Source organism: Antechinus flavipes, chromosome 3, assembly GCF_016432865.1.
Source record: "Antechinus flavipes isolate AdamAnt ecotype Samford, QLD, Australia chromosome 3, AdamAnt_v2, whole genome shotgun sequence".
NCBI lineage: Eukaryota > Metazoa > Chordata > Mammalia > Dasyuromorphia > Dasyuridae > Antechinus > Antechinus flavipes.
The window spans coordinates 182829925-182857914 of record NC_067400.1 but is presented as its reverse complement, the minus strand read 5'-3'; the positions used below and the strand labels follow the sequence as shown (position 1 = coordinate 182857914).

General features: G+C 32.8%; 1 protein-coding gene across 1 annotated transcript; it reads left to right on the top strand.

Annotated features, from left to right (window-relative positions):
- The first annotated feature begins 774 nt into the window (after window positions 1-774).
- Window positions 775-27549, top strand: IL1RL1 (interleukin 1 receptor like 1). The gene is made up of 10 exons (XM_051984329.1): window positions 775-977; window positions 2352-2562; window positions 11080-11254; window positions 11345-11507; window positions 14630-14701; window positions 16733-16874; window positions 16972-17117; window positions 21800-21946; window positions 24688-24855; window positions 27010-27549. Exons 1-10 carry the CDS (start codon window positions 914-916, stop codon window positions 27357-27359), a joined length of 1638 nt encoding a protein of 545 aa, XP_051840289.1. The 5' UTR covers window positions 775-913; the 3' UTR covers window positions 27360-27549.
- The last annotated feature ends 441 nt before the right edge of the window (window positions 27550-27990 follow it).

Here is a 27990-nt window from a genome sequence, read left to right as displayed (position 1 = left end):
TCAATACTTTCAGAATCCCAAGTAGATATTGAAACTGTAAAATGAAGTAACTGGTTATTGAAATTCATTAATAGTCAGAAAGATCATGCGATAAAAGAATCATAGATTTAGAGCTGGTCAAAGGGTCCAATTCTCTCATTGTGCAAATGAGGAAAAAGAGTGCAAGAGATGTGAAGCAATTTGCTCAGGGTCCCCCAGTTAGTCCAGGTAAGAGGCAGGTTTTGAACCTAGATCTGTGAGACTGAAAGTCTGGCACAATATCCATTATAAAATGTTGCTTTGTTGGGACAGTAGGGATAATTCTGGGTAGCTAAGATAATGTTGGGGATATAATAAATGCTCAATTAACAAACATTTATTAAGAGTCTTCTCTGTGTAAAACACCAATAATAAGCTTTTTATATATAAAGAAAGGCAAAAGATAGTCTCTCCTCTCAAGAAGCTCACAGTCGAATGGAGGAGTCCACATGCAAACAGTTTTGGACAAACAAGACATGAACAGAATAATAGAAAAATAAATAAGAAAAGAAAGGCACTAGCATTAAGAGGGAACAGGAAAATATTCTTGTAGAAGATAGAAATATAGCTGGAACTTGAAGGAAGACAGGAGGTGGATATGAGAAAGAGAATTCTAGGCATAGGAAACAACTAGTGAAAATGTACAGAGCCAGGTGGTGAAATCATTCATTTATTCTTTTGAAGCTCAATGTGGCTATAAACCATGTTTGATAACTATTGTCTTTCTTTCTCAGTGATGTGTGTGTGTGTGTGTGTATGTGTGTGTGTGCATGCGCGTGCAAATGTTGTTTTTTTTGTTGTTGTTCTGTAGGCCTTTATCTAGTGGTTGACCATATTTGCTACCAGTTTATTCCAGTGTTCATTATTTAATTGAATTGTATTAAACTGAAAAAAAATGGAGTTTTGGCACCTCCTGGTTTTATCAGCTCTCTTTATAGAGTCCAGAGCAGCAAAGCGGGGTAAGATTCTGTTTTTCTATTGATTTAAAAAAAAAAAGTTTAATTAAAAAAACCCCTCTAATTTACTTTAAATAAATTTCAGATATTTTTACTTTATGTTAGAGTATTTGTTAGAACTAAGTTGCCAAAGCAAAGATTCTTTTGTGCTATGCTAATTTTTTTTTCAGTCCTGTTTCTTTGGAACAAGAGACTCATTTGAATGTGGACTTTAGTCCTAGCTGCCATTTATGACTAGGCAAATCAGTCAAGTAAATCATTCAAACTTTCTGTGCCTCACTTTTTCTATCTGTAATATGAGAGAACAACTCTCTTTTAAAGGTCTTCAGCTCTGAAATATTTGAGTTTTTGACAAAAGAACCTGCTTTTACATAAACAAGCAATTTTTTCCATTGAATTATTACAATGAATCTAGTTCCAAATTAAAGTATCACAACTCTAGGGCCACTTGGGATCTCAGAAGCCCTCTAGACTAACACTCTAACTTTTCAGATGGGAAAGGAAAAAGGCAATTTTTTTTAAAGTGCCTACTCTCTGCCCATTTTAAAGTACTTTACAAGTATTATGTCTTTGATCTTTATCAACCCTTTGAGATAGGTATTATTATTAACTTCTTTTTAACATTTGAAGGAATTGAAGCACACAGAAGTGAAATGACTTGTCCAGAGTCACACGAGTAGTGAGTGTCTTAGTCCAGATTTGAACTTAGATCTTGCTGATTCCAGATTCAGTGAAACATTCTCTCTGCCACCTACTTATTTCTGAGATTCAGAGTACTTAAGTCATTCAAAGTTCCATACATAGTAAACATAAGAGAATGAATTTGACCTGAGTCTTCTGACTCCAAAAGCCTATGATTATTACTTCTTATACTGTACTAGGTAACATGTTACCCTAACTAAATGATTATGTACCTTGCCATTCTTTAGCATAAAGCATGCTGGATCAAAAACTAGGATTTTCATTTCTGATACAGTTGTGAATACAAATTCTAGCAGGAAATATTTTTCAAGGTTATACTCAGTGGAGGCAACTAGATGACACAGAGTGCTGGGCTTGGATTTAGGAAGATTCATCTCTCTAAATTCAACTCTAGCCTTAGGTATTTAATAGCTTGGTTACCCTGGATAAGTCACTTAACTCTGTTGGCCTCAGGTTTTTTTATCTGTAAAAATAAACTGGAGAAGGAAATAGCAAACTACTCCACTGTCTTTGCCAAGAAAACCCCAAATGTGGTCTTAAAGAGTTGAAAGTAACTAAAAAGATTCCACAAAATCAATGTACACAGTGCAGTGTCTCTGTGTATGTGTGTGTCTGTGTGTATATGAATATGTGTGGGTGTGTGATTTCAGTTTAATTTGTCTTTCTTATTTGCAGGTAAACCTTATAATGCAATGGAAAATGAGGCTTTAATTGTACTCTGTCCAAGAACAAAAAAACCTGGATCCCAAGTTTACTGGACTCATTTCAAATCGAAAAAAAACATTACTACCAACAAAGAAAATCGGATATATTCCTCAGGGGTCCAACTCAAATTTCTACCAACTTCATTGAATGACTCTGGAATATATAATTGCACTATAAAGAGGTATGTAGAGCAAAGAGGAAAGTAAAATAAAAATTCTCAAGCAGCCAATCTATGAATGTCATTTTGATGTGTGTGTTGGTAAGATTCTCTCTGATGAGAGACAGCAGAAATAATTGCATTCAATTGCAATTGCAATTGAGATCCTGCCTTAAAGCCAAAAAGACCTGAGTTCAAATCCTATACCTGATGTGTATTGTCTGCATGATTCTGAGCAAATCAACAAATCTCTCAGTGCTTGAAACAACTCTTTTACTATGCAAAGAAGTGACTGTGTGGCATTGGCACAGAGATTTTCTTCATCTGGTAAGACTTATCTTCCTGAATTCAAATGTGACTTGATACACTTACTAAATGTGTGACTCTGGGCAAGTCACTTTATCTTGCTTGCCTCAGTTTTTTTATGTGTAAAATAAGATGGAGACGGAAATGGCAAATTATTCCAGTATCTTTGCCAAGAAAAACCAAAAGATGAATCCAACATGATTGACAAACAACCCAATTACAATTCAATATACTAGTGAAATTACAGCAGTCTCTAACCCTAACAACCTCTCATTCTTCTGGTTATTTCTTTAAGTCATTCCTTCTTTTTTGTCTCACTTAAACTATCTTCTGAATCTAAAATTATTATAATATAAAAATATAGTTCTGATAGGAAATAGTTTTTAATCTGAATTTGAATGAAACTGTAGAAAAAGGATCTATACCGATGACTGAGGGGTCTTAGAGAAATAGCATAGCTTTAAATTTGGAGAATAAGAATGAAAAAAACAGAAAATTCTGAGGGACAAAAAGATAAAACCAGTAAACTTGAAGCAGATAAAACAGAATATTTAGAATGACTAAATTAATACATTAAAATTGATTAAGTTCAATGATGCTACATGAGAAAGATTCCATTACACTATTTTTTTTAATTCCTTTGTCATATCTGAAAATATAAGCATATTCACCTTGTAGAGAAAAAGGCATAGGATGTTATCCTTAGATAATAAAAGGAATTCTTATTCTTTAAAGATTTAGAAGAATTTTCTTTGCTAATCTACTAGAGCCCATTGACCAAAATGTGGCAATTCTTTAAAGATCTCAAATTTCAATTTTTTGTTTTGTTAATATTGTGAAATATTGCTCTATTTCTTTTATTTTAAAAATTATTTCTTTTATTTTTAATTTATAGAATAAAAAAGCATTTGTTATAACATATTATAAGAAAAAATGATTACACATAAACCTGCAAATCTATTATACACAATTTACTATTCTTTTTTTTTTTTTAAATAACTTTTTATTGATAGAACATATGCCAGGGTAATTTTTTACAGCATTATCCCTTGCATTCACTTCTGTTCCGATTTTTCCCCTCCCTCCCTCCACCCCCTCCCCCAGATGGCAAGCAGTCCTTTACATGTTGAATAGGTTACAGTATATCCTAGATACAATATATGTGTGCAGAACCGAACAGTTTTCTTGTTGCACAGGGAGAATTGAATTCAGAAGGTAGAAATAACCCGGGAAGAAAAACAAAAATGCAAGCAGTTTATATTCATTTCCCAGTGTTCTTTCTTTGGGTGTAGCTGCTTCTGTCCATCTTTGATCAATTAAAGCTCTCTTTATCGAAGAGATCCACTTCCATCAGAATACATCCTCAAACAGTATCATTATTGAGGTATATAATGATCTCCTGGTTCTGCTCATTTCACTTAGCATCAATTCATATAAGTCTTGCCAGTCTTCTCTGTATTCATCCTGCTGGTCATTCCTTACAGAACAATAATATTCCATAACATTCATATACCACAATTTACTCAACCATTCTCCAATTGATGGACATCCTTTCATTTTCCAGTTTCTAGCCACTACAAAAAAGGGCTGCCACAAACATTTTGGCACATACAAGTCCCTTTCCTTTCTTTAGTATCTCTTTGGGGTATAAGCCCAGTAGAAACACTGCTGGATCAAAGAGTATGCACATTTTGATAACTCACAATTTACTATTCTTTATAAATAATAATAATCATGTAAATTTCTTTTTTTCTCCTTTTTTTCCCTCTTTCCTCTATGCCTAGAGATGGCTTCCATTAGATACAAATATCTATGTATATTTATATCTGTGTGTGTGTGTTAATTCATTCTATACATAATTCCCTTGAAATTCTTTTTGGGGTAGATTTATTTTATTTTTTTTAAACTATAGATTTTATTAGCATAAAGTTGGCCTACTGATTCCTGATAATTCTTAATTTATTTTATATTTGATGTAAGCTCTGATTTCAAGTTCTGATTATTTGATTTTTCTCTTTTCTTTTATAAAAATAAAATCTTCCAATTGTTTGTTTCATTGATATATTTTTTGAACTTTCCACTCAGACTTTCCTTAGTTTTATTGCTTTTGTTTATTAATTCAATTGCTCTGTTAATTTCTATCTTATTATTATTTCTTCTAATCTTAATATTTTCCCCCTTTCTGCTTTCATTTGGATATTTTCTTAGTTTTCTAACTTGAGTAGATACATTGAAGAAAATTTACCTTTGACTAGATCTTTATCTCTATTCAGTTGCTCAGTTGCAAACACTTCTTAATTGCTTTCCATGCTTCCAATATTTCCTCTTTCCAATTCAAACTCAGAATAGCTGCTCAAACTGATCATGAAGCATTTTTTAATAGTTGCCTATTGCTCTCACCATCGTGTTTATCATTCATTAGTCAGAGTTCACAACTGGCTTTAAGCCATGATCTTTACTGATATAGTAACATTTACTATAGGATATTTACTCCAATAATCAAAACCCCTATTTTCTCTTAGATATGTAATTAGTGGAGATATTGAACATGTCTAGAAAGGCCCACCATGCTGAAGACATATGGAAGGATAATTTATATCTCCAATACCTCAAGGCCATTGATTTTTTCTCATGCTATTCTCAAATTGTTGCTCAATGTTCACAGAATCTCTCTTGGATTAGTAAATCTTGTGGGTTCCTAGACTATGTACATATGAAGATGTACATGGCATCTTCAATGGATTTATTTGTGTAACTCCTACCAGGGCACAAGATGTGTACTTTGTTAGGCATGGGATTCAGTGACTTAGTAATGGTCTCCACTGTCTTGGGATCCTGGTCTGCTATGTGTGTTTATGTGGCATGGATATAATTTTAGTTAAGATAGATTATGAAAAACATGCCAATAATCTGCTAGAATTTAAGGGAAATTAATAGAATTGTGGAAAAAGCCAGAACTTTTAGCGAAGAAGAATCAGCAGAAAGCCTCCTGTTTGGTTCCCTCAGATTTCTGAGCTCTGCTTTTCATCCCTTGAAAAGCAAGCTTCTGCCCCAAGTGCTAGATTTTCTCTCCTCACCCATATTTGAGCCTGAGATGTTCCCTCTTTTAAATTCTGACAACCCACTGTAGGCACAAGGCAAGAAAGGGATATTCAAAAATAAACTATGCTTAAGGCCAAGTCTTTGTCAACCTTGAGCTAGTTTCTAATCATTTTATATGCAAAATCTTATACCCAGCTACAAAAGGGCTACTTGGGGTTTGGCATTGTTAATGTGGTTAGGACACTCAATTTTATTAGAAGTCCCCTAATAATTCCCTTTCTATAGAATTTTTCTTTATCTAATGCTCTGATCAATAAAGCATTGATGAATTTTATTAATTTTGATATGCTTTTGATCATATTCTTTATACTAGCTTTACTGGGGCAGCTAGGGGGCACAGTAAATAGAACACCCTTGAAATCAGGAAAACCTGAGCTCAAATCTGATCTCAGACACTTGACACTTCCTTGTTGTGTGACCCTAGGAAAGTCACTTAACCCCAATTGCCTCAGCAAATATATATATATATATATATATATATATATATATATATATATATACACTAACTTTACTATGTTATGATCTATTTGATTTGATTTCTAAATTTGCCTATTACTTACAGCATAATTCATTTTGTGATTAATTAATTTCCTCTTATATTTGGGCCAAAATGTATATATATTCCTTTTACATTGTATTATCTTCATATATTTATGAAATCTAGTTAATCATATATTTCAAGTTTTTGTTTCAGCATGTTTATCATATTCGGTGATGAGAATAGTAAACATTCCTACAATTATTAATTTTCAACCTTTTTATTTTTTAGGAAAAATAAGCTTTTTTAAAAATACATTTAACTATTATTCAAAATTAATATGCTTTCTAAGGTACCTTTGAATATGAAATGATTTCTATCTTTAAAAAATTGTCAGATATCTTCCCTGCATTTGTGTATTTTCTTGAGTAAAGTGTAATGTGATAAGTTTTAGTCCATAAGAATAATTTGAATCTATGTATATCTTGATGTCTTTTGGCATTAAATATATTTTTAAATTTTTTATTAATATTTTATTTTTCTAAATACATGCAAAGTTTTCAACATTCACTTAGAAAAACCTTGTGTTCTCAATTTTTCTCAAGACAGCAAGCAATCCAACATAGGTTAAAAATAATTATTTTAAATATATTTCTATATTAATCATACCACACAAGAAAAATCAAATCAAATGAGGAAAAAAATTAGAAAGGAAAAAAACCCCAAGAAAAAAAAATATCATCAAAAAGTGAAAATATTATGCTTTGATCCACATTCAGTCTTCATGGTTCTTTCTCTGGATATGGATGGCACTTTCCATCCCAAGTCTATTGGAATTGTCTTAAAACACCACATTATTAAGAAGACTCAAATCCATAATAATTGATCATCATATAATCTTTTTGTTACTGTGCTCTCTAGGTTTTACTCTCTCTTCACTTAGCACAATTTCATTTAAGTCTTTCCAGGCTTTTTTGAAATTAGCTTCTCATCCTTTCTCACAGAACAATATCCCATTACATTCACATACCATAGCATATTCAGCCATTCCCCATTTTGCATTTAATGGTCAGGTTTTTACACCTGAATATATGGTTGATTTTTGTGTATATGTCTGAGAAAATGGTATATTTCTTTCTATCCTCATTAAAATTTCTACAAATATCTATCATACCTAATTTTTCTAAAATTCTATTCATATCCATAACTTCTTTCTTATTTATTTTGTGGTTAGATTTATCTAGTTCTGAAAAAGGGAAGTTGATATTTCCCTCTAGTATAGTTTTCTGTCTATTTCTTTTTACAACTTAATTTGCTTCTCCTTTAGGAATCTGGATGCTATATCATATGGTGCATGTATGTTGAATACTGATATTACTCCATTATCTATGGTACTTTAATATGGTGTATTATCTATGGTACTACTTTAGCAAGAGTAGTTTACTTCCTTATTTCTTTTAATTAGCTCTATTTTTGTTTTGTTTGATCTGAAATCAGGATGGCTACTCCTGCTTTTTTTCCTTCAGCTGAAGCATAATATATTCTGCTCTAGCTTTTTACTTTTACTCCGTATGTACCTCTCTGCTTTAAATGTGCTTCTTGTAAACAACATATTGAAAGATTCTGGATTTTAATCCCCTCTGCTATCTGCTTCCATTTTGTGGTAGAGTTCATCCCATTCACATTCACAGTTAAGATTACTAACTCTGTTTTCTCCCTATCCTAATTTCCCCCCAACTATTTTTCTCTCTTCTTTCATCCTTTACCTCCTCACTAGTATTTTGCTTCTGATCGTTACCTACTTCAATCTCTTCTCCCATTTTTCAACTCCCTCCCTTCTTATCCCTTTCCCCTTCTAATTTTGCCCTCCTATTAGCTTCCCCCTTTCCCTTCCCCTTTTTCCTCCTACTACCCTATAAGAAATTTCTATACTAAACCAAGTATGTTATTCCCTTTTTGAGCCAAATCTGTGAAATTAAGGTTCAAATAATGGTAATTCCCCTCTCTTCTTTCCCTCAACTATAATAGGTTTTTTGTACCTCTTCATGTGATGTAATTTACCCCCATTTTACCTTCCTTTGTATCATCACATTAAAATCAAATTATGCCTACATCCTCTAAGTGTACCCCTTCTAATTTCCCTGACAAAGCTACAGTTCTCAAGAGTTACTCATGTAGGGATGTAAACATGTTAAATTCTAAAAATATATATATATATATATTTTTTTCTTCCATTTACCTTTTTATGCTCCTCTTAAGTCTTGTATTTTGAAGAGCAAATTTTCTGTTGAACTCTGGTCTTTTCATCAGAAATGATTGAAAATCCTCCATTTCATTATATAACCATTTCCCCCCCCCCAAAAGATAATGCTCAATTTTGCTGGTTAGTTGATTCATGGTTCTAATCTAAGTTCCTTCACCTTCTGAAATATCATATTCCAGACCCTCCAATACTTTAATGTGGAAACTGGTAATCCTGATTGTGGCTCCTCAATATTTGAATTGTTTCTTTCTGGCTGCTTGTAATATTTTCTCCTTGACTTGGTAATTCTATAATTTAGCTACTATATTCTTTGGAGTTTTCATTTTGGTATCTCTTTTAGGAGGTGATCAGTGGACTCTTTCACTATATCAAGGCAATTTTCCTTAATGATTTTTTGAAAGATGTTGTCCAGGCTTTTTTTTTTTCTTCATCATGGCTTTCATTTAGAACAATAATTCTTAGACTATCTTTCCTGGATCTATTTTCCAGGCCAGTTTTTCCAATGACATATTTTACATTTTTTTCTATTTTTTCATTTTCTAAAAAATTTGTTTGATATGATATCTCATTGAATCATTTACTTCCATTGATCTAATTCTATTTTTTAGTGAGTTATTTTCTTGATAGTTTTTTTTTTTTTTTAACATTCCTTTGTATCTGACCAATTGTACTGTTCAATTATTCAGGGTTTTTTTTGTCCATTTCACCAATTTTATCTTTTTTTAAGAGTTGTTTTCTTCAGTCAATTTCTGTGCTTCCTTTTCCAAGATGTTGGCTTCATACATACACACACACACACACACACACACACACACACACACTCCCTGCAAACTTTCATAACTCTCCTGCATACTCTCATTTCTTTTCCCCATTTTTCTTCTATCCATCTTTTAAGATCTTTTTAAAACTCTTCCAAGAGAGCTTTTTGAATTGGAGACCAGTTCATATCCTCTTTTGAGGCTTTACCTGAAAGCATTTTGCCTCTGCTATCCTGTTTTGGGTTAGTCTTCTGATCTTTCCTAATAGTTTTTTTTTTTTTTAATAGTTAGACCTCTTCTTGCTTTTTTGCTCATTTTTTTTAAATAAGGGAAATGATTTTAGGTTGGAAGCCTAATCCAGTGAGTGGTGGGTTTGTTGTCTTTCTTTTCTTTTTTTTTTTTTTTGCTCATTTTTAAAAGTGGAATTCTGCTCATAAGGCCCAGCGAGATTGTCTGAGTTTTCTCTACCGGGTGACAGGGATTTCTCACTGTCTGTACTGGGGAGGACTGGTCAATTCCTATTTGTTATGCTGGGATTCAGGGACTCACAACTTACCTTCTGTAGTTGTGTTGTGGATCTCACTGCTGGTCTGCTTATCTACTGGACTTCTGAACCAGCACAAAGTAGACAACCCTGCAATATTTTGGCTAGGAGTCTTCTGCTAGATTCCCTGCTCTATGTTTCCCCAGGCCACATCTGTGATGTGCTGCATTCCCCCTACCCAACTGAGATAGACCTTTCCTGAAGTACTTCCTAGATATCTTAAGCTGGAAAACTATAATACTCTGAATTTTTGTGGATTTTGCCACTCCAAAATCCATTCAAAGATTTGTTCTAGTGTTGAAGCTGGGGATAGTTTAGGCAATGTTTTTTTCTAATCTCTGGCATCTTGGCTTTACCCTCCTGTATCTTGGCTTTACTCCCCTGTATTAAATATATTTTTTAAGGGAACATATTTGTTCAGTTTTATAGATTCATTAACTTGTGATTTTTACAAAGGAGTTTAATCCTTACATAACTTTAGAATTGTTAAATTTACCTTCTACTTTCTTTTGTCAAATTGTAATCCATTTAAAAAAAAACAAAAAAACTCACTATTTTTATTCCTTGACTATGACACTTAATTTCTTGAACCATTTCTGATGATGTTGATTATCCTCTTTCACTATACCAGTATTATTTTTCCTATTTCTTTCTTCCCATAAGACACAAATATTCTATATATTTATAATATTAATATTATGTATTCATAATATTAATATATATGTATTATGTATGTATGTATATAAAAGTATATGTGTTGAATGTGTTCATTGTGTCTTAGGTAAATTTTCAATGTCTTGAAATAATTTTTGGCAATTTTATTTTTTTAAATTTCTTTTAAAACTTTCAATTGCCTTTTTTTAAAGGGGAAATTACAAAGAGGTAGATTTTATTGCATCTTTCTTTTTCATCTTCCTAGGAGTCTCATAGGCACTATTTTTTTCCCCAAGAAAAGGATTCTTCTATATCAGTTTTCATAAAGTATAAAAATAATGAACAATAATTAGAGTTAGATTTATTTCCTTTCAGAATTACTCAGTGGCTACATGGTTTTAAAAATATGTGAATTTTATTCCTTTTGTTTTAACAGCCCCAAAGTCTCTTTTGGTGGATATGTTAATATTACAATCTATCCCAAACCGCATGATTGTGCTATCCCACGAGACCTTTTATACATGCCAGAAAAAGGAACATATATAAAGTCAATAATTCATTGTCCTACAATTGAACGTTATGATGAAATAGTTCGTGTGGACTGGTTTAAAGTAAGTGAAAAACAACAATGATATTGATGCTAGATAATTAATTTAGAGCATTAAGGATAGATGGATATTGAATACAATTTTATTTTTCAGAATTGTAAAGCCCTCAAAGGAGAAGGTTACTATGCAAATAAAGATTACCTGATAATTAAAAATCCAACTGCTGCTGACGCAGGCATTTATACATGTAAATTCATTTACAGTGAAAATGGAATCAATTATAATGTGACTGCATCTAAGCCATTTATATTTCAAGGTAAATTGCTGTATGACAATGAAGTTTTTGATGAAAACAAAGTAATAATTCTTTAAAAAAAAATTACACTCTTTTAAATTCTCTCCCTCCATCCTATGTCATGTTCTTTGATAATCTCTAATGATAATAGTAAGGATGGGTATCTTCAAATCACAATTATTCTTTTTGCCATAATACTTGATTTTGTAAAGAAAAATGGTTTTGTTAATAGTACATTTTTTCTTATATATAAGTGCTTTAAAACTGTGTTATAATAGTGGAGTGAGAACATCAACTCACCATATAATGTTCCCATTACCTAAACACAATTGAAAATCCTGAAAATCAGGACCATAAATTCATAGGATCCTAGAGTTAGATCTAGAAGAAACCTTAAAGGTAATTGAGCCTCCCATTCAATCGGGCATCTCATTTTGCATATTAGAAAACTGAGCCTAATAAAGTCTAAATAGCTTATTTAATAAGTCTCACACAGGGAGTAAATGATGGGACCAGTACTTGGCATTTGGTCTTTTGATTCCAAATCCATTACAATTCTATTTTGGCCATAGTGCAGAATGTATTAAGGGAAATAGTGTAAAAAACAAAAGTAGATTGGTTAAATTGTAGAGGTCATGAATGTCTGGCTAAGGAATTTATGTTTTATCTTGTAACTTGTTTTGCAAGCAATAGCAAACCACTAAAAATATTTAACAATCATGGTTATAGCTATACATTAAGAAGATTCTCTGGAAGCTGCATGAAGTATGATTTGGAGAGAACAGAGAGAAAATAAGAGAATAATACGAGTGGGGGGAGTGGTTAGTAACTCAACTATGGTAATAGCTGTGAGAATAGAAGAAAAAAAAAAGTGGTGGTACTGTCAATATGACAACATTAGGTTGGGTGGGAATGTAAGGAAATCATAAAAATGAAGAATGGCTCTGAGATTTGGAATCTGAATGATGGGTGATTTAGTAGAGGAATAGATCTGATGAAAAATATAATGAATTCAGTTTTGAATTTAGTAGTGTTCTGTACATTCAGGTGGAGATATCCATCATATAGCTGGAAATTTTAAACTAGGGGTGAGAGAAGTGATCAGAGCTGGAAATAGAGATTTGTATATCATCTGATAGTAGGGATCTATAGTCTTAGAAACATGAAGTTCCAAAGCACAAATGTTTAGAGATCAAGGCCAAGAAGAAAGACTGATGGAACCTTTATCTCAGACACTTAACCCTGTTTGCTTCAGTTCCCTCATCTGTGAAATGAGTTGTAAAAGGAAATGACAACCCATTCCAGGAGGAAGAAAATCTAGCAATGAAGATTTAGAAGGGGATCAAAAGAGATGAAAACTAGTCCAATGCTGTATCCCTAGATTCCAGTGAAAAGATATTAAAAATGGGAAGGGGACTAGAAACAATATTAAATGCTTTAATTAAGCTTAAAAAAAAAAGCAAAAGCAAAAATGAGGACTAATAAAAGCTTCATTTGGCTTTAGTAATAAGGACATTTTTAATGACTTTAAAAAGAGAAGTTTCATTGTAGGGATAGGAATGAGAACCCAAATACCCTGAGTGGGTATGATTAAAAACATTGAAATTGAATATAAAGATTTCTTCCTAGAAGTTTGACAGAGAAAGGTATGAGAGATGTGATGATTACATGAAAGTACATGGAAGTCAAGGAAAGGTTATATCTGAAGATGAAGTACAATTAGGTAGTGCAGTGAATAGTGTGCCAGCCCTAGAGTCCAGAGGACCTGAGTTCAAATCTAGCTGTATGACTTTAGGCAAGTCTTGTAACCCTGTTTGCTAACCTAGTTTCTCATCTGTAAAATGAAGTAGAAAAGTAAAATGAATAGAAAATTATTTCAGTATTTTTGCAAAGGAAACTCTAAATGGGGACATGAAGAGTTGACATAACTAAAATAAGTCAATAAGTGACTGTCAAAATGAATTTTATTTTTTAAATCTCTAATTCTTAAATATATACTCTATGGATTTTCAAGAGAAATGAGGAAAAGGTCACTCGGTGAAACAAAATACAATGTATCATGACTTCTGGGGAAGCCAAGATTCACTAATATAGTCTGGTTTATAAAATTAGATCATGTCACTTGATATATTTGACATTTATTTAAATGGAGGCAGTATAGTTTAATGGTTCAAGGGCTGGTCTTAGAAAAGAGGGAAGAGAAGTAACAAGCACTTATTACAGAACAACTGTGGGAGGAAAATGGTATTAACTCTATTTTACAACTGAGGAAACTGAGGTAAGCAGAAGTTAAATAACTTAGCCAGTTTGTCTGAGACCAGGTTTGAGCTAGTCTTCTTAATTCCAGGCCCATTGCTTCACCCATTATACCACCTCGCTGTTTTGGTATTAAAAAGACTTGCTTTCAAGTTCCAAATATGAGACCTATTGTCAGTATGTCCTTGAGTAAGTTAATTTTTCAGAGCTTCAGATAACTCTTCTAAAACTCCAAGTTGCTGAGTTGTAAATTTGTATCTGTAGATCACAGAATTTGAAGATGAAAAGGCCCTTAGAAATCATCTAATTCAATTTTGCTCCTAAGAAAAATGAATCCTAGAGAGGTGGAATACCTTGGTTATGGTCAAATAGCTAGAAGTGGGAGAGCTAGGGAGTTCCATTCTAGAAATTCCCTAGAAGGCTGAAATCACAGATAGACCAAACCAAACCAAATTAACCAATAAACACACAAACAAAACAAACAAACAAACAAACAAACCAAAAAAAAATCTTAAAATTTCTTTAAGCCAGACCATAAAATTTTCATTAATGCCTTTGTACTTAGTCTTTATAGCTTTTTATATTTAGGTCTAGACTTCACAGGATTAGCACCTAAGTTTGTATAATTTGAAAGGTATTGACAACAAGGTTTCTTATAATGAAAGGAATAACTTTTCCTCTCCAGGAATCAAATAGATTAATGGGACACTGTAAGCAGTTCAGAAGACAGACTGATTCCTAATTGTGATTGGGCTTCTTTCGTTTGGTTCCCTTAGTTTTCTCTGATTCCATTGAGGAACATTCTGCAAATAAATGATAATTCAGAATCTGAGCTTCAAGTTCCTGACACAATTAACACTCAAATTCTCTTTTCCTTTACTTTTAAGGTGAAAGTAATTATTCTATGCTTCCAGAAATTACTTATCCTGTGAATCATGATGTAATAGAAGTAGAGCTTGGTAAGAATTTCTTCAAATGCCAATATTGCAGAATGGAAAGTTGGGGACTTCCAAGTACATGTTAAATTATTAATAGCTATTCTTTGAGTCTGGCCTTTCACCAACTTCTGAATCAATCAAGTATTAGCATCAACCAGGCCTATATCTCTTCATTGTTTCTATCAAGAGATATCAAAAGCTTTTCAAAAATGTACATAATTATATTCATGGCATTCCCATGATCTACTCATTTAAATAATCCTGTCAGAATCTCAGAAGATTGAAAGTCCCCTGTAGTTTTCTCTTAAAATAAAGGGAAATGTTCTTTGTGAATGCATTTTTAAATATTGCTTTTCTGGATTAAAAATAAAGAAAAAAAATTAAAACTTAATGAGTCTTCCACAAGATTAAAAGCTAGGTTAAATTGAATTCTCTGACTCTCGGAGATTTATAGAAGGAAATTTCTGAGAATAGAGCTTCATGAGACCCTCTGGTACAATCCCTATGACATTAACACTGTCTTACTAAAGTAGCTGCTTTTGAAGATCTGAAGTAAAATAGCAATCTGAAAAAGGCTCTTTAAAAATGTCAATAATATCGTAATTTAAACTTGATAAAGTTTTATGTCTCTTTGACTTTACCAATTTCTCTTAAGGATATATGAAGAAGGGTGGTAAAAGCAAAATTTCAGCCTTACCTGTTATTGAGAAGAATGAGAGGAAGATGGAACTAGAAGATGGATAGATGAAGGGAAGGGAGAATAGGAATATAAGACAGAAGAAAAGAGATACATATTTTTTTAAAGAAGTAGTTTATACTTTTGTACTCAGAAATTTTCAAGTGGCAGGTGATTTTAGATATTACTGCGATCAATACTTTTATCTTTCAAATGAGGAAACTGAGACTCAGGGAAGTAAAGTGATCTGTCTAATGTTACAAAAGGGAGTTATTAGCAAATGCAGGATTAGGAACAGTTCTTCTGATTCTTGGTTCAGTGCTTTTTACACTGTCCCAAACTGATTTTTTTATATAGAAAAAGTTTAAAACAAGTATATTCTTAGTGGGGTTATGAATTGTTCCAGTCATTGTGACAAGCAATTTGGAACCATGACCTCAAAGTCAGTAAATTGTGAACATCTTTTGACCTAGGAATACCATAACTAAGCCTATACCCCAAAGAGATTTTTTTAAAAAGAGAACAAGAAACCATATATAAAAACAAACAAACAAACATTTATAACAGCCTTTCTTGTGCCATCAAAGAAATGAAAACTAAGGGAGTATCCTTCAGTTAGTAAATGGCTAAAAAATTTAAGGTATATGAATTGAAAGAATTTGTGCAATAACATTGTTGTCAATAATTTCAAAATTGTTATTGTCAAAAGACAATGTGCAATGGCCTTCCATGATTCCAGAGTACCAGCACTGAAGAATATTAGTCACGTTTAGACAGAGAGGTGATAGAATCAATATACAAAATAAGATTCACATTTTTGGACATAGTCATAGAAATTTGTTTTGTTTGATTATGTAAATTTTATATATTTTTTATTTTCCCCTAATTACATGTTAAAATAATTTTAAACATTTCAAAAAATGTTTTGAATTCCAAATTCAATCCCCTCCTTGTTCTCCTGCTGTTATTGCATACAATACTCTTCTGGTTCTACTCATTTCATTTTGCATCATTTCATGTAAGCCTGAGACAATTCTGCTTGTCCTTTCTTATAATAGAAAAATATTCCTTCACAATTATATACTATTGCTTATTTAACCATTCTCTAATTGATATACATTTCTTCAATTTCCAATTCTTAGCCGCCACAGAAAATATTGGTATGAATATTTTTGTACAAATAGTTGACCATGAATATTTGTTAATATGAGTTCGGTTTTTCTCCCTACTTTCTATAAGGAAGGGGAAAGTGGAAGAGAGAGAAAATAAAAATTCATTTAATTAATGGGAATTCATTCATTCAGTTTAATAAGAAAAAGAAAGAGAAAGAATACATCAGTGATTTTTAAAAATTTTTTTTTTTAATTTCTGTCTAGGAACCAATGTGAGTTTGGTGTGTAGAGTTTGTTTGGGAAAAGGCATGCAAATAATAGAGCAAGTTGCATGGTGTATTAAAAAGAAGAACATTATTAACTGCATCAAAAATCCCCGATTTCGTGAGGAAAATGAAGCATCAAAGTAATATTAGTTGGACTTAAATATATATATTTTGTTGCCTTTCATGAATTTTGCAACCTATAGAATAACTACTAAAGGTAATAATTTGGTTTCTTAGGTCTAATGAAAACTTGAATTGTAAAACTGTCACTTTAAGAATAGCTAATGTGAAGAGAGAAGATCTTTCCTTGGAATTTTATTGTTGGGCTTTGAATGAACATGGATTCAAAGAACACAGCATAAGAATCAGAATGAAAAAGACAAGTAAGAAGTAAAGGCTATTTTTGATCTGTCTGTGAAAATGTTGGTGATATATTTGGATGTTTTTGTCATATATTTCTGTTTCTACTTTTGTCAGACCTTGATCAACTAGGTTGGCTTAATTATTTCCTGCAAACTGTGCAAACTGTGAGCATTTTCTTGATGTAGGATGGATGTCATACAATTGGTGTCATTGCTCTCTGAGAGTATGGCTTTCCCATAACCCAGGGTAAGGGACAATATTTTGTGGGTCTTCCTCTTCTAGCTCAGAAACTTTTTCCACTTTTTTTGGCCCTTCAGATCTTGCATCATATTTTTCTTTTCCTAGACTCCAATACTCTTATTGGCCCTATAATTCATTATATAGGTCAGGTAGCTTACTTATAATGTATACATTTATTATTATAATTTATATATTTTTATTATTTATATATAAATATAATTTATTATTATACATAATAATATAATTATTATAATTTAGCCAACACATGATGTGTCTATGTACACACACACACACACACACACACACCACACTTTTTGATTGTTTCTGAAATTCATAAATCTGTTCTTACTAACTTTGGGAAGCAGTATATTACAGTGGAAGGAATGTTAGTAAACCTAGGTTCAAATCTGTATCTCTAACATTTAATAGCTATATAACTTTAGATATTTAACCTCTCTGGGTCTCAGTTTCTTCATTTGTAAAATCGGGGTAGGGGAATCTAATAAGATAGCTAGGCAAATAGTGGCATAGTAGATAGAATATTGGACTTGGAATCAGGAAGACTCATCTTCCCGAGTTCAAATCTGGTTTCAGATATTTACTAACTATGTAACCTTGGGAAATCACTTAACCTTGTTTGCCTCAATTTTGTCATCATTAAAATGAATTGAAGAAGGAAATGACAACCCATTTCAATATCTTTGCCAATAAAATCCCCAATGGGGTTATTAAAAAGTTGAGCATGATTGAAAAATGGCTGAACTGAAAAAAATGATAACTTCTGAGGTCTGCTTTGGATTTATATCCTATAATATTAGCATATGATTTTAATGAAAACACTTTATGATCAAAGAAGTGAAAGATCCATGTTTTTGTTCAATTTCAGAAGGTAATAGGTGCAGTACCCATTTTATGATAGAAAAATTCCTGATGCAAGAGTCAAAAGATCTGGGTTTGAATCCCAGCTCAATTGTTAGCTCTCTAAGTGTGAGCAAAAATCATTTTGTCACTAGCTTACTTATCTATAAAATGGGGGTGGGGGAGGTTGAATTAAATGACCTTGAAAGTTCTTAATAACTCTAAAATTATGATCTTATTGAATTATACTTGTACCTAACAGTTCCTTGGTTAATGGGAACAAAAAATGTTTATTGAATTAGAACAAAAAATATTTATTGAATTAAATTACCCAAATTAGTGAATGTTATTTATCTTTATTAGATTCTATTTATGCTTACTATATAGATCATACACTTAGACAAGGGATGGGGCGGGAAAGATGGATCTAGCCCAGAAATTTCTTTAGCAAAGGGAACTCTTTCTGAGGAAATCCTGAGGAAATTCTACCAATGTAAATCAACATTTGTAATATACTTTAAAATACTGGATAGTTTCCTGATAAACTGAGAAGTTAAATTGTTTGATTAGAATTACACAACTATGTGTTAGAGATTGGAATTAAACCCAGTTCTTTCTGAGTCTTAGGATAGTTCTCTCTTTACTACCTCAGGACACCTATTTCTTAATTTTTTGTGTACATTTATATGATTACATGTAAGTACTATGATTTTTCATACTTCTTACTGTTATTATGTATAGCTTAATAATTTACTTATTTTATTAGTGGAATTAATATTTCATGCAAATTAGAAAAATAAATTATTGATTATTAACAGCCTCTATAGGATTTTGCTCTCCTTTATCAGGTTTTAGCATGGTAATACAGTATGAATTTTATTTGAAAATATGAAACCAAATATTTTTCAACAAATTTCTTCCTAATATGGTAGGCCTTCATTTATTGATCTATTCATTCATTCATTCATTCGTTCGTTCATTTGTTTGTTTTGTCTGAACCTGTAATTTCCTTGATGTAAGACAGTAGAGTCAGACTGAAGAAGAAAGGGGAGATACTAAATAATTACAAAGAAAGTAAATAAGTATCCCTGGAGGCTGCATATTGACTTAGAAAACCACAAATTGTGTTCTATTATTTATTTTGTGGAACCACATTTATTTTGAAAACCACAAGTTATGTTCTATTGTTTTTTTTATTTATTTTGTTAAATATTTCCCAATTACATTTTAATTTCATTGGAGGACTAGTGAGGAAGTAGCACGATGCAACTTGTGATTCATGTGTTTGTTCCTCTAAAGTAGGGAGCTTTCAATGAAGAATCGATGGAGACAATGCTTTCTCTGCCATATATAATTTTAGAGAAATGCTTGAGGTACAGAGAGGATAAGTGACTTGTCTAGAGTCACACAACCAATGTGAGAGGCAACTTGATTGTGATAGAGAGAGGTGACCTCTGAAGAGTAATTCTGCTATTTCTGTGTTGTAGTTTTTCCAATAGGAAAAGTTTCATACATAACCTGAGCATAAGACAGTCACCATCACTTAACTATCATCTTCCCCATTTTCATTATGGAGGGCTGATAAGATTTCTTAGTTTAATCACTTGATCTGAATTTGAGGATATCCTGTTTATTCCATTCAATATCTAATACAATAAATACTAAATGGCAACTATTATCTTTTAAGAAAGGAGTAAGATTGAAGCCTGGAATAGGTCATTGGACCATCAATCATATCTGGAGTTATTTTTGACTCTTTATTCTTCCTCCCTTCTTTTTTTCCTTCCTCCTCATTCTCCCTCCCTCCCTCCTTTCTATTCTCCATCCTTTCCTCCCTTACTCCCTTCTTCTCTCCTTTATTTCCTTCTTCCTTCGTCCTTCCTTTTTTTCCTTCTTTTCTTCTTTTCTTTCTTCTTTCCTTCCTGTCATGCCATTTCACTACTCAAAAATCTTCAGTTACTTCTTTTTGCTTACTGACATTTAAGGACCTCCAGAATTTGACATCATCCTACCTATCTCATATTATTATTCTCCATGCACTAAAATTTCCAGCCAACCTGAACTGTCTTCATTACAATCTCTATATTTTTCCACTTATATACCATTGCTTATTGCTACACCTTTTCCCTTTTTGTCTTTTATACCTCTACTTTTTCTTTCAAGTTTCTTTTCTATGCAACACTCAGAGTGCCTGAACCAATTTAAAATATTAGCTTGGACTCCAGTCCACCTTGAATATTATTGCCAGCGTCATCCTTATCAAGTAATGTTGAATTGTTTATACCAATCTTAAAGAAATGACCTAAGATGCTTGGAAGAGAATCAAATGCAGAAGAAAATGGACTCAAATGTTAATTATCATTTATTAAGAGGTTTAATTAGGAATAAGTAATAAGATGAACTTTGTATGTCTCATCAGGATCATTAAGTAATATTTGAAAATATAGCTTTTGGTTTTTGATTAAAAATTTATTTTGAACAGTATCATAATAATTAATGAACTAATTGTTCTTTGGTCAATGCTTTCTTACTTCTTTCTATTACTCACTACGCTCAAAAAGCAAGCAATCAATCAAAATAACAAAAAACTTCCTAAGAAAAAAAACAAATCAAACTTCAATGACAATCTAGATCACAGGGATCCTCAAACTTTTTAAATAGGAGGCCAGTTCACTGTCCCTCAGATTGTTGGAGGGCCGGACTATAGTAAAAACAAAAACTTTGTTTTGTGGGCCTTTAAATAAAGAAACTTCATAGCCCTGGGTGAGGGGGATAAACGTCCTCAGCTGCTGCACCTGGCCCACGACCGTAGTTTGAGGACCCCTGATAGAGGATGAAATGTGAATGACTAGCCTGGCATTCCTGGTCTTTTATACTCTGACCATATCCTACTTTTCTAAACTTATTTTCGCGAAGAAAACCTTCATTGTTGCCAAACTAAGTTACTCCTTATTCTCCAAATATATCTCATACATTTCTGTCTTTCTACTTTTACCTATTTCATTATTTCCTAATTGAATGTCCTTAATTCTGTCATTCTGAAGTCTAGCCATCCTTCAAAGCCCATCTCAAGTCTTATATTAAGAGGCAATAAATTGTCCTGGGAAAGTATTATACAAGAATCAGATAAGACCTGAGTTTGAATCTTGCCTCTAAAGGAGTCAGTTATATCTGGGTTTGTTTTGGTTTTTGGCCCTTTCCCCCAACTATAAAATGGGGAAAATAACAACTATAGTATCTACCTTATAGGATTTTTGTGAGGCTTATATGTTTAATATGTTTAAATAGCTTTGCAAATTTTAATGTGCATAAAATGTCATTGTCCTTATAAGCTTTTCCTGAACATTCTGGACTTCCCTAATTCATTTTCCTTTTTTGTTTTCCTTTGCTTTTTTGTCTCTTTGTTGTTATTGAGTTGTTTCAACAGCACCTGACTCTTTGTGACACTATTTGGGATTTTCTTGGTAAAGTGAAGACCAACTTTTGATAGAAAAAAAAATTTTTTTTAATATGACACTATTTATCATCCTACCTTGCTCTAATGATAATTACATTTTTTTCTTCCTTCTTCATCTCTTCTTTTCTCATTATTTTTTCATAATAGCTGGTCAACGAAGCACCTACTACATGCTTGCAGGATTTAGTACTTTGTTAATCCTAATTATTACATTAACAGTAATATTAAAAATATTCTGGATTGATTTTATACTGCTGTGGCGAGAGGTAGCTAGACCTTATAAATCCAGGGATGGTAAGTATTAAATTTAAAATTTCTCTTTTTTAAAGAAAGTTTTCATAGATGCTACATATTTCATAGGTGTCATACATATTATTTTCAGATTCTTACTCTATGGCTCCTTTATTAACTCAATTAAAATAGTATACTATTAATATTTTTAATCATGAATATACTGCCAATAACTTAAGCTGAGCTATTGACTCAGAGGTCAATAGCCAAGCTGAGAGTATTATCCAAATCTTTAATCTGTTTTGGAATTATGTTGTTTTTTTTTTTTTTTTTAATTTGCTACTGAGGCTCTTATTTGCAAAAACTCACCCAATTTCAGAGCTATTTGAGAAATTGTGAAACATTAATGTTTGTAATTAACCTCCCAGGGTGTGTTGTGTGAACATAAATATGTTCAAAATGCTTTGTGTGCCTTGAAGCTTATATAAATACTAGTTAGTTTTAATATTAACAAAATATGAGATTAAAAATGAATACTGATTCTCTTTGGGTGCTTGTCGCCCAAATGTGAACAGAGGTCAGTGAGTTAACAGAGCTCAGTAAATTGGCAGATTTAATGTATCTATTAACAGTGATTTTATATATGTCCACATATATGAGTGTATAAGCATACATACCCATTTGCAACTCAATGGAGCAGAGGATAGACTTCAGACTTGGAATCAAGAAGACCTGATTTCAAATCCTGCAACACATATACTGGCTAAAATGACTCTGACATCACATAACTTCTCTTATTCTTATTTGTAAAATGAAAACATTCCTCATTTGTAAAATGAAGACAATCATAGTATTTACTGTACAAAACTGTTATGAGGATCAAATTAAATAATATACAAAAAATACTTCAAAAGCCTCCAGACATTATGCAAATTCTAGCTATAATACTCATTTAGAAATTCACCATATCTGATTTGGAAAGGACCTAAGAGACAATCTATTTTCAAACAATTCCTACCCCCACACCACCAAACAAACAAAACACCACTTCAAGCCTACAGGATAAAATCCAGCCCCTAGGATGACATTCTTGGTTTTTCATAATAGATTTTACTTTTGGATAACTGCAATTGTTGTGATATAAGCTAAAATCTCTCTCAACAATTTTCTCATTGATCCTCTTTCCTTATCAAATAGAACAAATTGTATTCTATTTTTAAGCCATAGTCTTTCAAGTATTCGAGGACAGAAATCCTATCCCTTTGAAGTCTGTTTTTCTTTAAACTAAATATACCCCAATTCCTACAATTGATCTTTGTTGTGCCCCCTACATTGTTGTTGTGCAGTCTTGTGCAGTCTGTCTTGTGTGGGACCGGTGCAAGAACCTCTTTCCCAAATCAATTAATCAGAGACATTTTCAGGTACAAAGAGAAAGCATTTATTTAGTCTCTCTAGGGAGAGGTCCACACACACACCTGGGAGTCATCCCAGCTCCCACCCTGAGCTCCTGAACCTGGCCAGCCTCCTCCTTGTCCAGGATTTAAAAGGCAAAAGACCCAAGCCTTTTCATTGGATAGACCAAAACAAAGTAACCATCCTTGACCAATGTTGTCTGCTTCCTGTGGGTCACTGCACTTCTTGAAGGTCTGACCTTTAAAGACCAAGTGACTCCTTGCAACCCAGGGTTCAAGACTGGGAATAGGGATCATGTGATTTTTTGAAACCTGAGGCCCAAGCCCTCATCTTCCCGCTCTGGGTATAGGGATCATGTGACTTAGTTTCAATACTGAGAAAACTTCATCCAATCAGTCCCATTCACTCTCATGTCTGACTCTGTGACTCCATGTGAAGTTTTCTTGACGAAGATACTGGAGTAGTTGATTATTTCTTGTTCTAACTCACTTTTACAGATGAGAAACTGAGGCAAACAGAGTTAAATGGCTTGCCTAGCTAGGGTCACATAGCTAGTAAGTGTCTGAGCAAGGATGAACTCAGGAAGATGAGTTTCCCTGACACCAGGCCCAGTACTCTATCATTCTATCCACTGGGCTACTTAGCAAATACAGTTAATTCATTAAGATAAATGTATGTTAGATTCATCCATTTCATCTATTTATTTAGCAAATAATTATTATGTTTCAGGTTATTACCAATTAGCTTCCTCCTCTCTCTTTTATATTTCATGATCATCCTAAATAAGTAGAAAGGTAGAAACTTACATTAGCAAATTTAATTGCTTTCTATGAACTCTATTATGAAATTGGATAATATGATTTTATTGATCAAGAAGACTTCCTATAGAATTTATTTATCCAAAATTTTCATTATTTTCTATTAACAAGAGCAATCAATATTATAATCAAAATTATAATCAATATTATCAATATAATCAATATTAATTGTTGCTACTCTGTTTCTTTTTTGTATCCTCAATTATATCATTACGAATCTGAAATGTTTGTTGGTTGTCTGATTAATGAAAGTCACATCTTTATCCCTTTTTTTTTTTTTTTTTTTGGATTCTTCATAGGCCTAACAAAATTGGGCATATGGTAGACCTCACTGAACTGGCAGTTTTACCATATCTGTTAACAACTTTATGCATGTTTGTGTGTGTGTGTGTGTGTGTATGTGTGTGTATGTGTATATATATTATATAATCATATTTCATATATATACACACATACACACATATATACTTATATATGAAATATGATTATATAATATAAAACATATTTTATATATTCTTGTATATGTCATATAAACATTTAAGCACATTGATAGAACTTTGCTTTTGTTTTCAGATGGAAAGCTATATGATGCTTATGTCATCTATCCCAGAAACTACCAAAAAAGGACTGAGATTGTTAATTCCATGGAATATTTTGTTCACCAGATTCTGCCTGAAGTTCTTGAAAATAAATGTGGATATAGCTTATGTATCTATGGAAGAGACCTTCTGCCTGGAGAAGGTGAGACTTTTAGTATGTTGCAATACTTTCATTATCATAGGTTGTCAAATATAAAAGCTTATTTCATCTTATTCACTCATGATGGATAACTGAGCTCAGAGCTTATTTCTATCCCACAAGTTCTTCTGTACTTTGTTTCCAAAGCTAATAAGTCATAAAGTTTCAGACTTGATTAGTAATGAAAATTCTGAGTTTAGCCTCTCTGGAAACTTAAACTTTGACAATACTTGATTATGCACATAATCTTTTCTGCTCCTTACTCTTTCTACCACAAATACTAGGAGAGCTATAGAATCTCCTAATGTTATCGTGAAGGTTTGTAGTGATGACATAAAACATATATACCCAACACTCTTATATGTATAATCACACATTATATATATACACATACACCCTTATATATATAATCATACATATGTATATATAACCTTATATATAATAACCATATATATATGCACATATATAACTGTTTTTATGATAAGATTGCCAGAAATTACAATAAAGCTTTGATAACTTAAAACTGCACTAAGATTTTAGGTACAATCTGTAAAGGACTGAAACTCGAGTTCATGCACTGAAGTTCGGACAAGCAAGCATTTAAGGCCAGTTATGAATTGGACAATACTCTATTAGCATTTGCTTGGAAAATGGCCTGCCCCATCATTCTGTGCTTGATCTGTTGGTGTATAGAGAGATGAGGAGGAAGGAAAAAAGAGTGGAATAAGAAAGCCAGAGTGACTCCTGACAGGATTCCTGTTGCCATTGCTCGCAGATCCACAAAGAATAAAGATCAAGGACTTTTGCTGATCCTGACTCCATCTAGTATCCAGGATGCTAACATGGTCATCACAACACTTCACATGTGATACTTTTATATTTATACAATCTATGAGTTGGGGATATAATTGTTTCTCCTTTAATCAACCAGTTAGTCATTTGTGTGCTTGGTATTGTACTAGGTGCTAAAGATATGAAAACAAAAAAGAAATAATCCTTGCTCTCAAGGAGCTTACATTCTTATCAATTCTAGGTCTTAGTAAAGAGTGTCATGAGTTGCTGCAGCCATTCTTCTGATAATGATTTTATCTAAATTTTATGAAGCTTATCTTTGGATGACAGGCATATAATCTTATCAGCATCTGGCACTTGTAGCCTTCTTTTCAACTTGGTAGGACCTAATGGACAGCTTGCCCTACAGCATTCAAGAGCCCAAGGTCACCTACTTATCATAAAAAGTTATCCTATTTGGATAGTCCCATTTCCTTCCTTCCTTCCTTTCTCTCTGTCTGTCTCTGTCTCTCTCTGTCTGTCTCTGTCTCTCTCTCTGTCTCTCTCTCTCTCTCTCTCTCTCTCTTTCTCTCTCTCTCTCTCTCTCTTTCTTTTATTTTTAGACAATAGGGGTTAAATGATTTGTCCAGGGTCACATAACTAGTATCTGAAGCCAAGAACTCGGGTCTTCCTGAGTCCAGGGCAAGTGCTCTATTCACAGTGACATCTAGCTGTCCCTTCCCAGTAAGACTTGCGGAGAACAGCATATGGCTGTAATATCAGGATAATTTCAAATATGTAAGCAGAAGCAAGAAAACATTGTATCCAGTAACAGCATAAGAATGACCAAGATTTCCCTCTTTTCTGGTTCCTCAATTAGAAATCAACCAATGAGGGCAATATCTTATCCAGGTTAAGATTTGATCAGACAATAAAAGAAACTCTAAGTTTAGGCTAACAGGCGGATTCCTGCTTATAATGTTTCCTCAGACAGGTCTAGAAAACATTGATTTTCTCTTTTGTCAGACAGATAATATCGAAATTGATGTCTCTGACCAAGCTTTGGGTAATGTAAGACACATATCTCAAAACCTTCTTTAGAATGATCCCACATCTAACTATAATATTAATTTTCTCATTAATTATTAACCAGAGTTGATTGCTACTCTCTTGGAAGAATCAACGATTCTTCCAAAGGCATATAATAAACTGTGAGCCTACTGCTACGAGTCTGGCATTTCAGAGAGTCACTGACTATTTTAGTTAACAAATACTCTAGCCCTATTAATAAATTTATTAAATTATCAGAAATTATGTCTCTTAAACTTTTTAATCAAACAGGCAAAGGAAACACAAGAAACATAATTTCTTTTCTTTGTTTAACAGATGCAGCTAGTGAAATGGTAAAATGTATACAGAAGAGTCGCAGGCAAATTATTATATTAAATCCCCAGGTGGAGCATGGTGAGGAATTTGCCTATGAGCAAGAGATTGCTTTACACTGTGCTCTGATGCAGAATGACTCCAAGGTGATTCTTATTGAAATGGAGACAACTGGTGAGACCAAAGACCTGCAGGATTCTCTCAAGCACATTATTAAACAGCAAGGTACCATTCAATGGAGGGGAGACCATGTAACCAACAAACAGTCATTTAATTCCCACTTCTGGAAGCATCTACGGTACCGGATGCCAGCAAGAAGCAAATCTTTAGATCCACTTCACCGTGGCATATGAAGACCAGGACAGTAATTGTTGGCTTTTCCAAGCTCCTGTTGACTAGAAAAAGTTTGCTTTGGCATCTAATGTGAATTTAGATTTTTTTTTTAATTTTTAGGGAAAGTTGATATTTGATTTAGAGAATGGGGATGATAAAAAAGAGTAAGTAAAGATATTAAAACAATAAATACGAACTCTTCCTCTGATAGCTTTAAGTCTTCTGTCCTACTTTCTAGTCAGTGCTAATGGTTCAAAAAGTTTCCTACTTTCTTTCTGCTTCTGTCCCCTTCTTTTTTTCTTTTGTCATACTTTATGTGGCCTCAGTTTCCTCACCCACGAAGTGGGGGATTAGATCATAGAGATTCTGAGATTCTTTCCAGTTCTCAATGTATGAAAGGGATGGTACAATGAAGAGAAGAGACACAGCTTCAAGACTTCGAACTCAGACTATTTTTGCAGAAAACTGAGAAGTAGTTAAAGTTTTTCACTTTTACTTCTCTATCCTTTCTCACTCTTGAAATAATATCCTCACATAAGATGTCTATTTTAATTTAAATCTAAGTTTGTTTTTGCTTTTTTTTTTTTTTTTTTTTTTGCTACAAAAGGAACTGGTTTTCTTTGGCTTTTGGAGCTATTTCATTGGAAGGAG

Coding starts and splice junctions, on each gene's coding strand:
- IL1RL1 (XM_051984329.1), top strand. CDS start 914: ATGGAGTTTTGGCACCTCCTGGTTTTATCAGCTCTCTTTATAGAGTCC. Junction 978..2,351: donor GTCCAGAGCAGCAAAGCGGG/GTAAGATTCTGT, acceptor TCTTATTTGCAG/GTAAACCTTATAATGCAATG. Junction 2,563..11,079: donor TATAATTGCACTATAAAGAG/GTATGTAGAGCA, acceptor TTGTTTTAACAG/CCCCAAAGTCTCTTTTGGTG.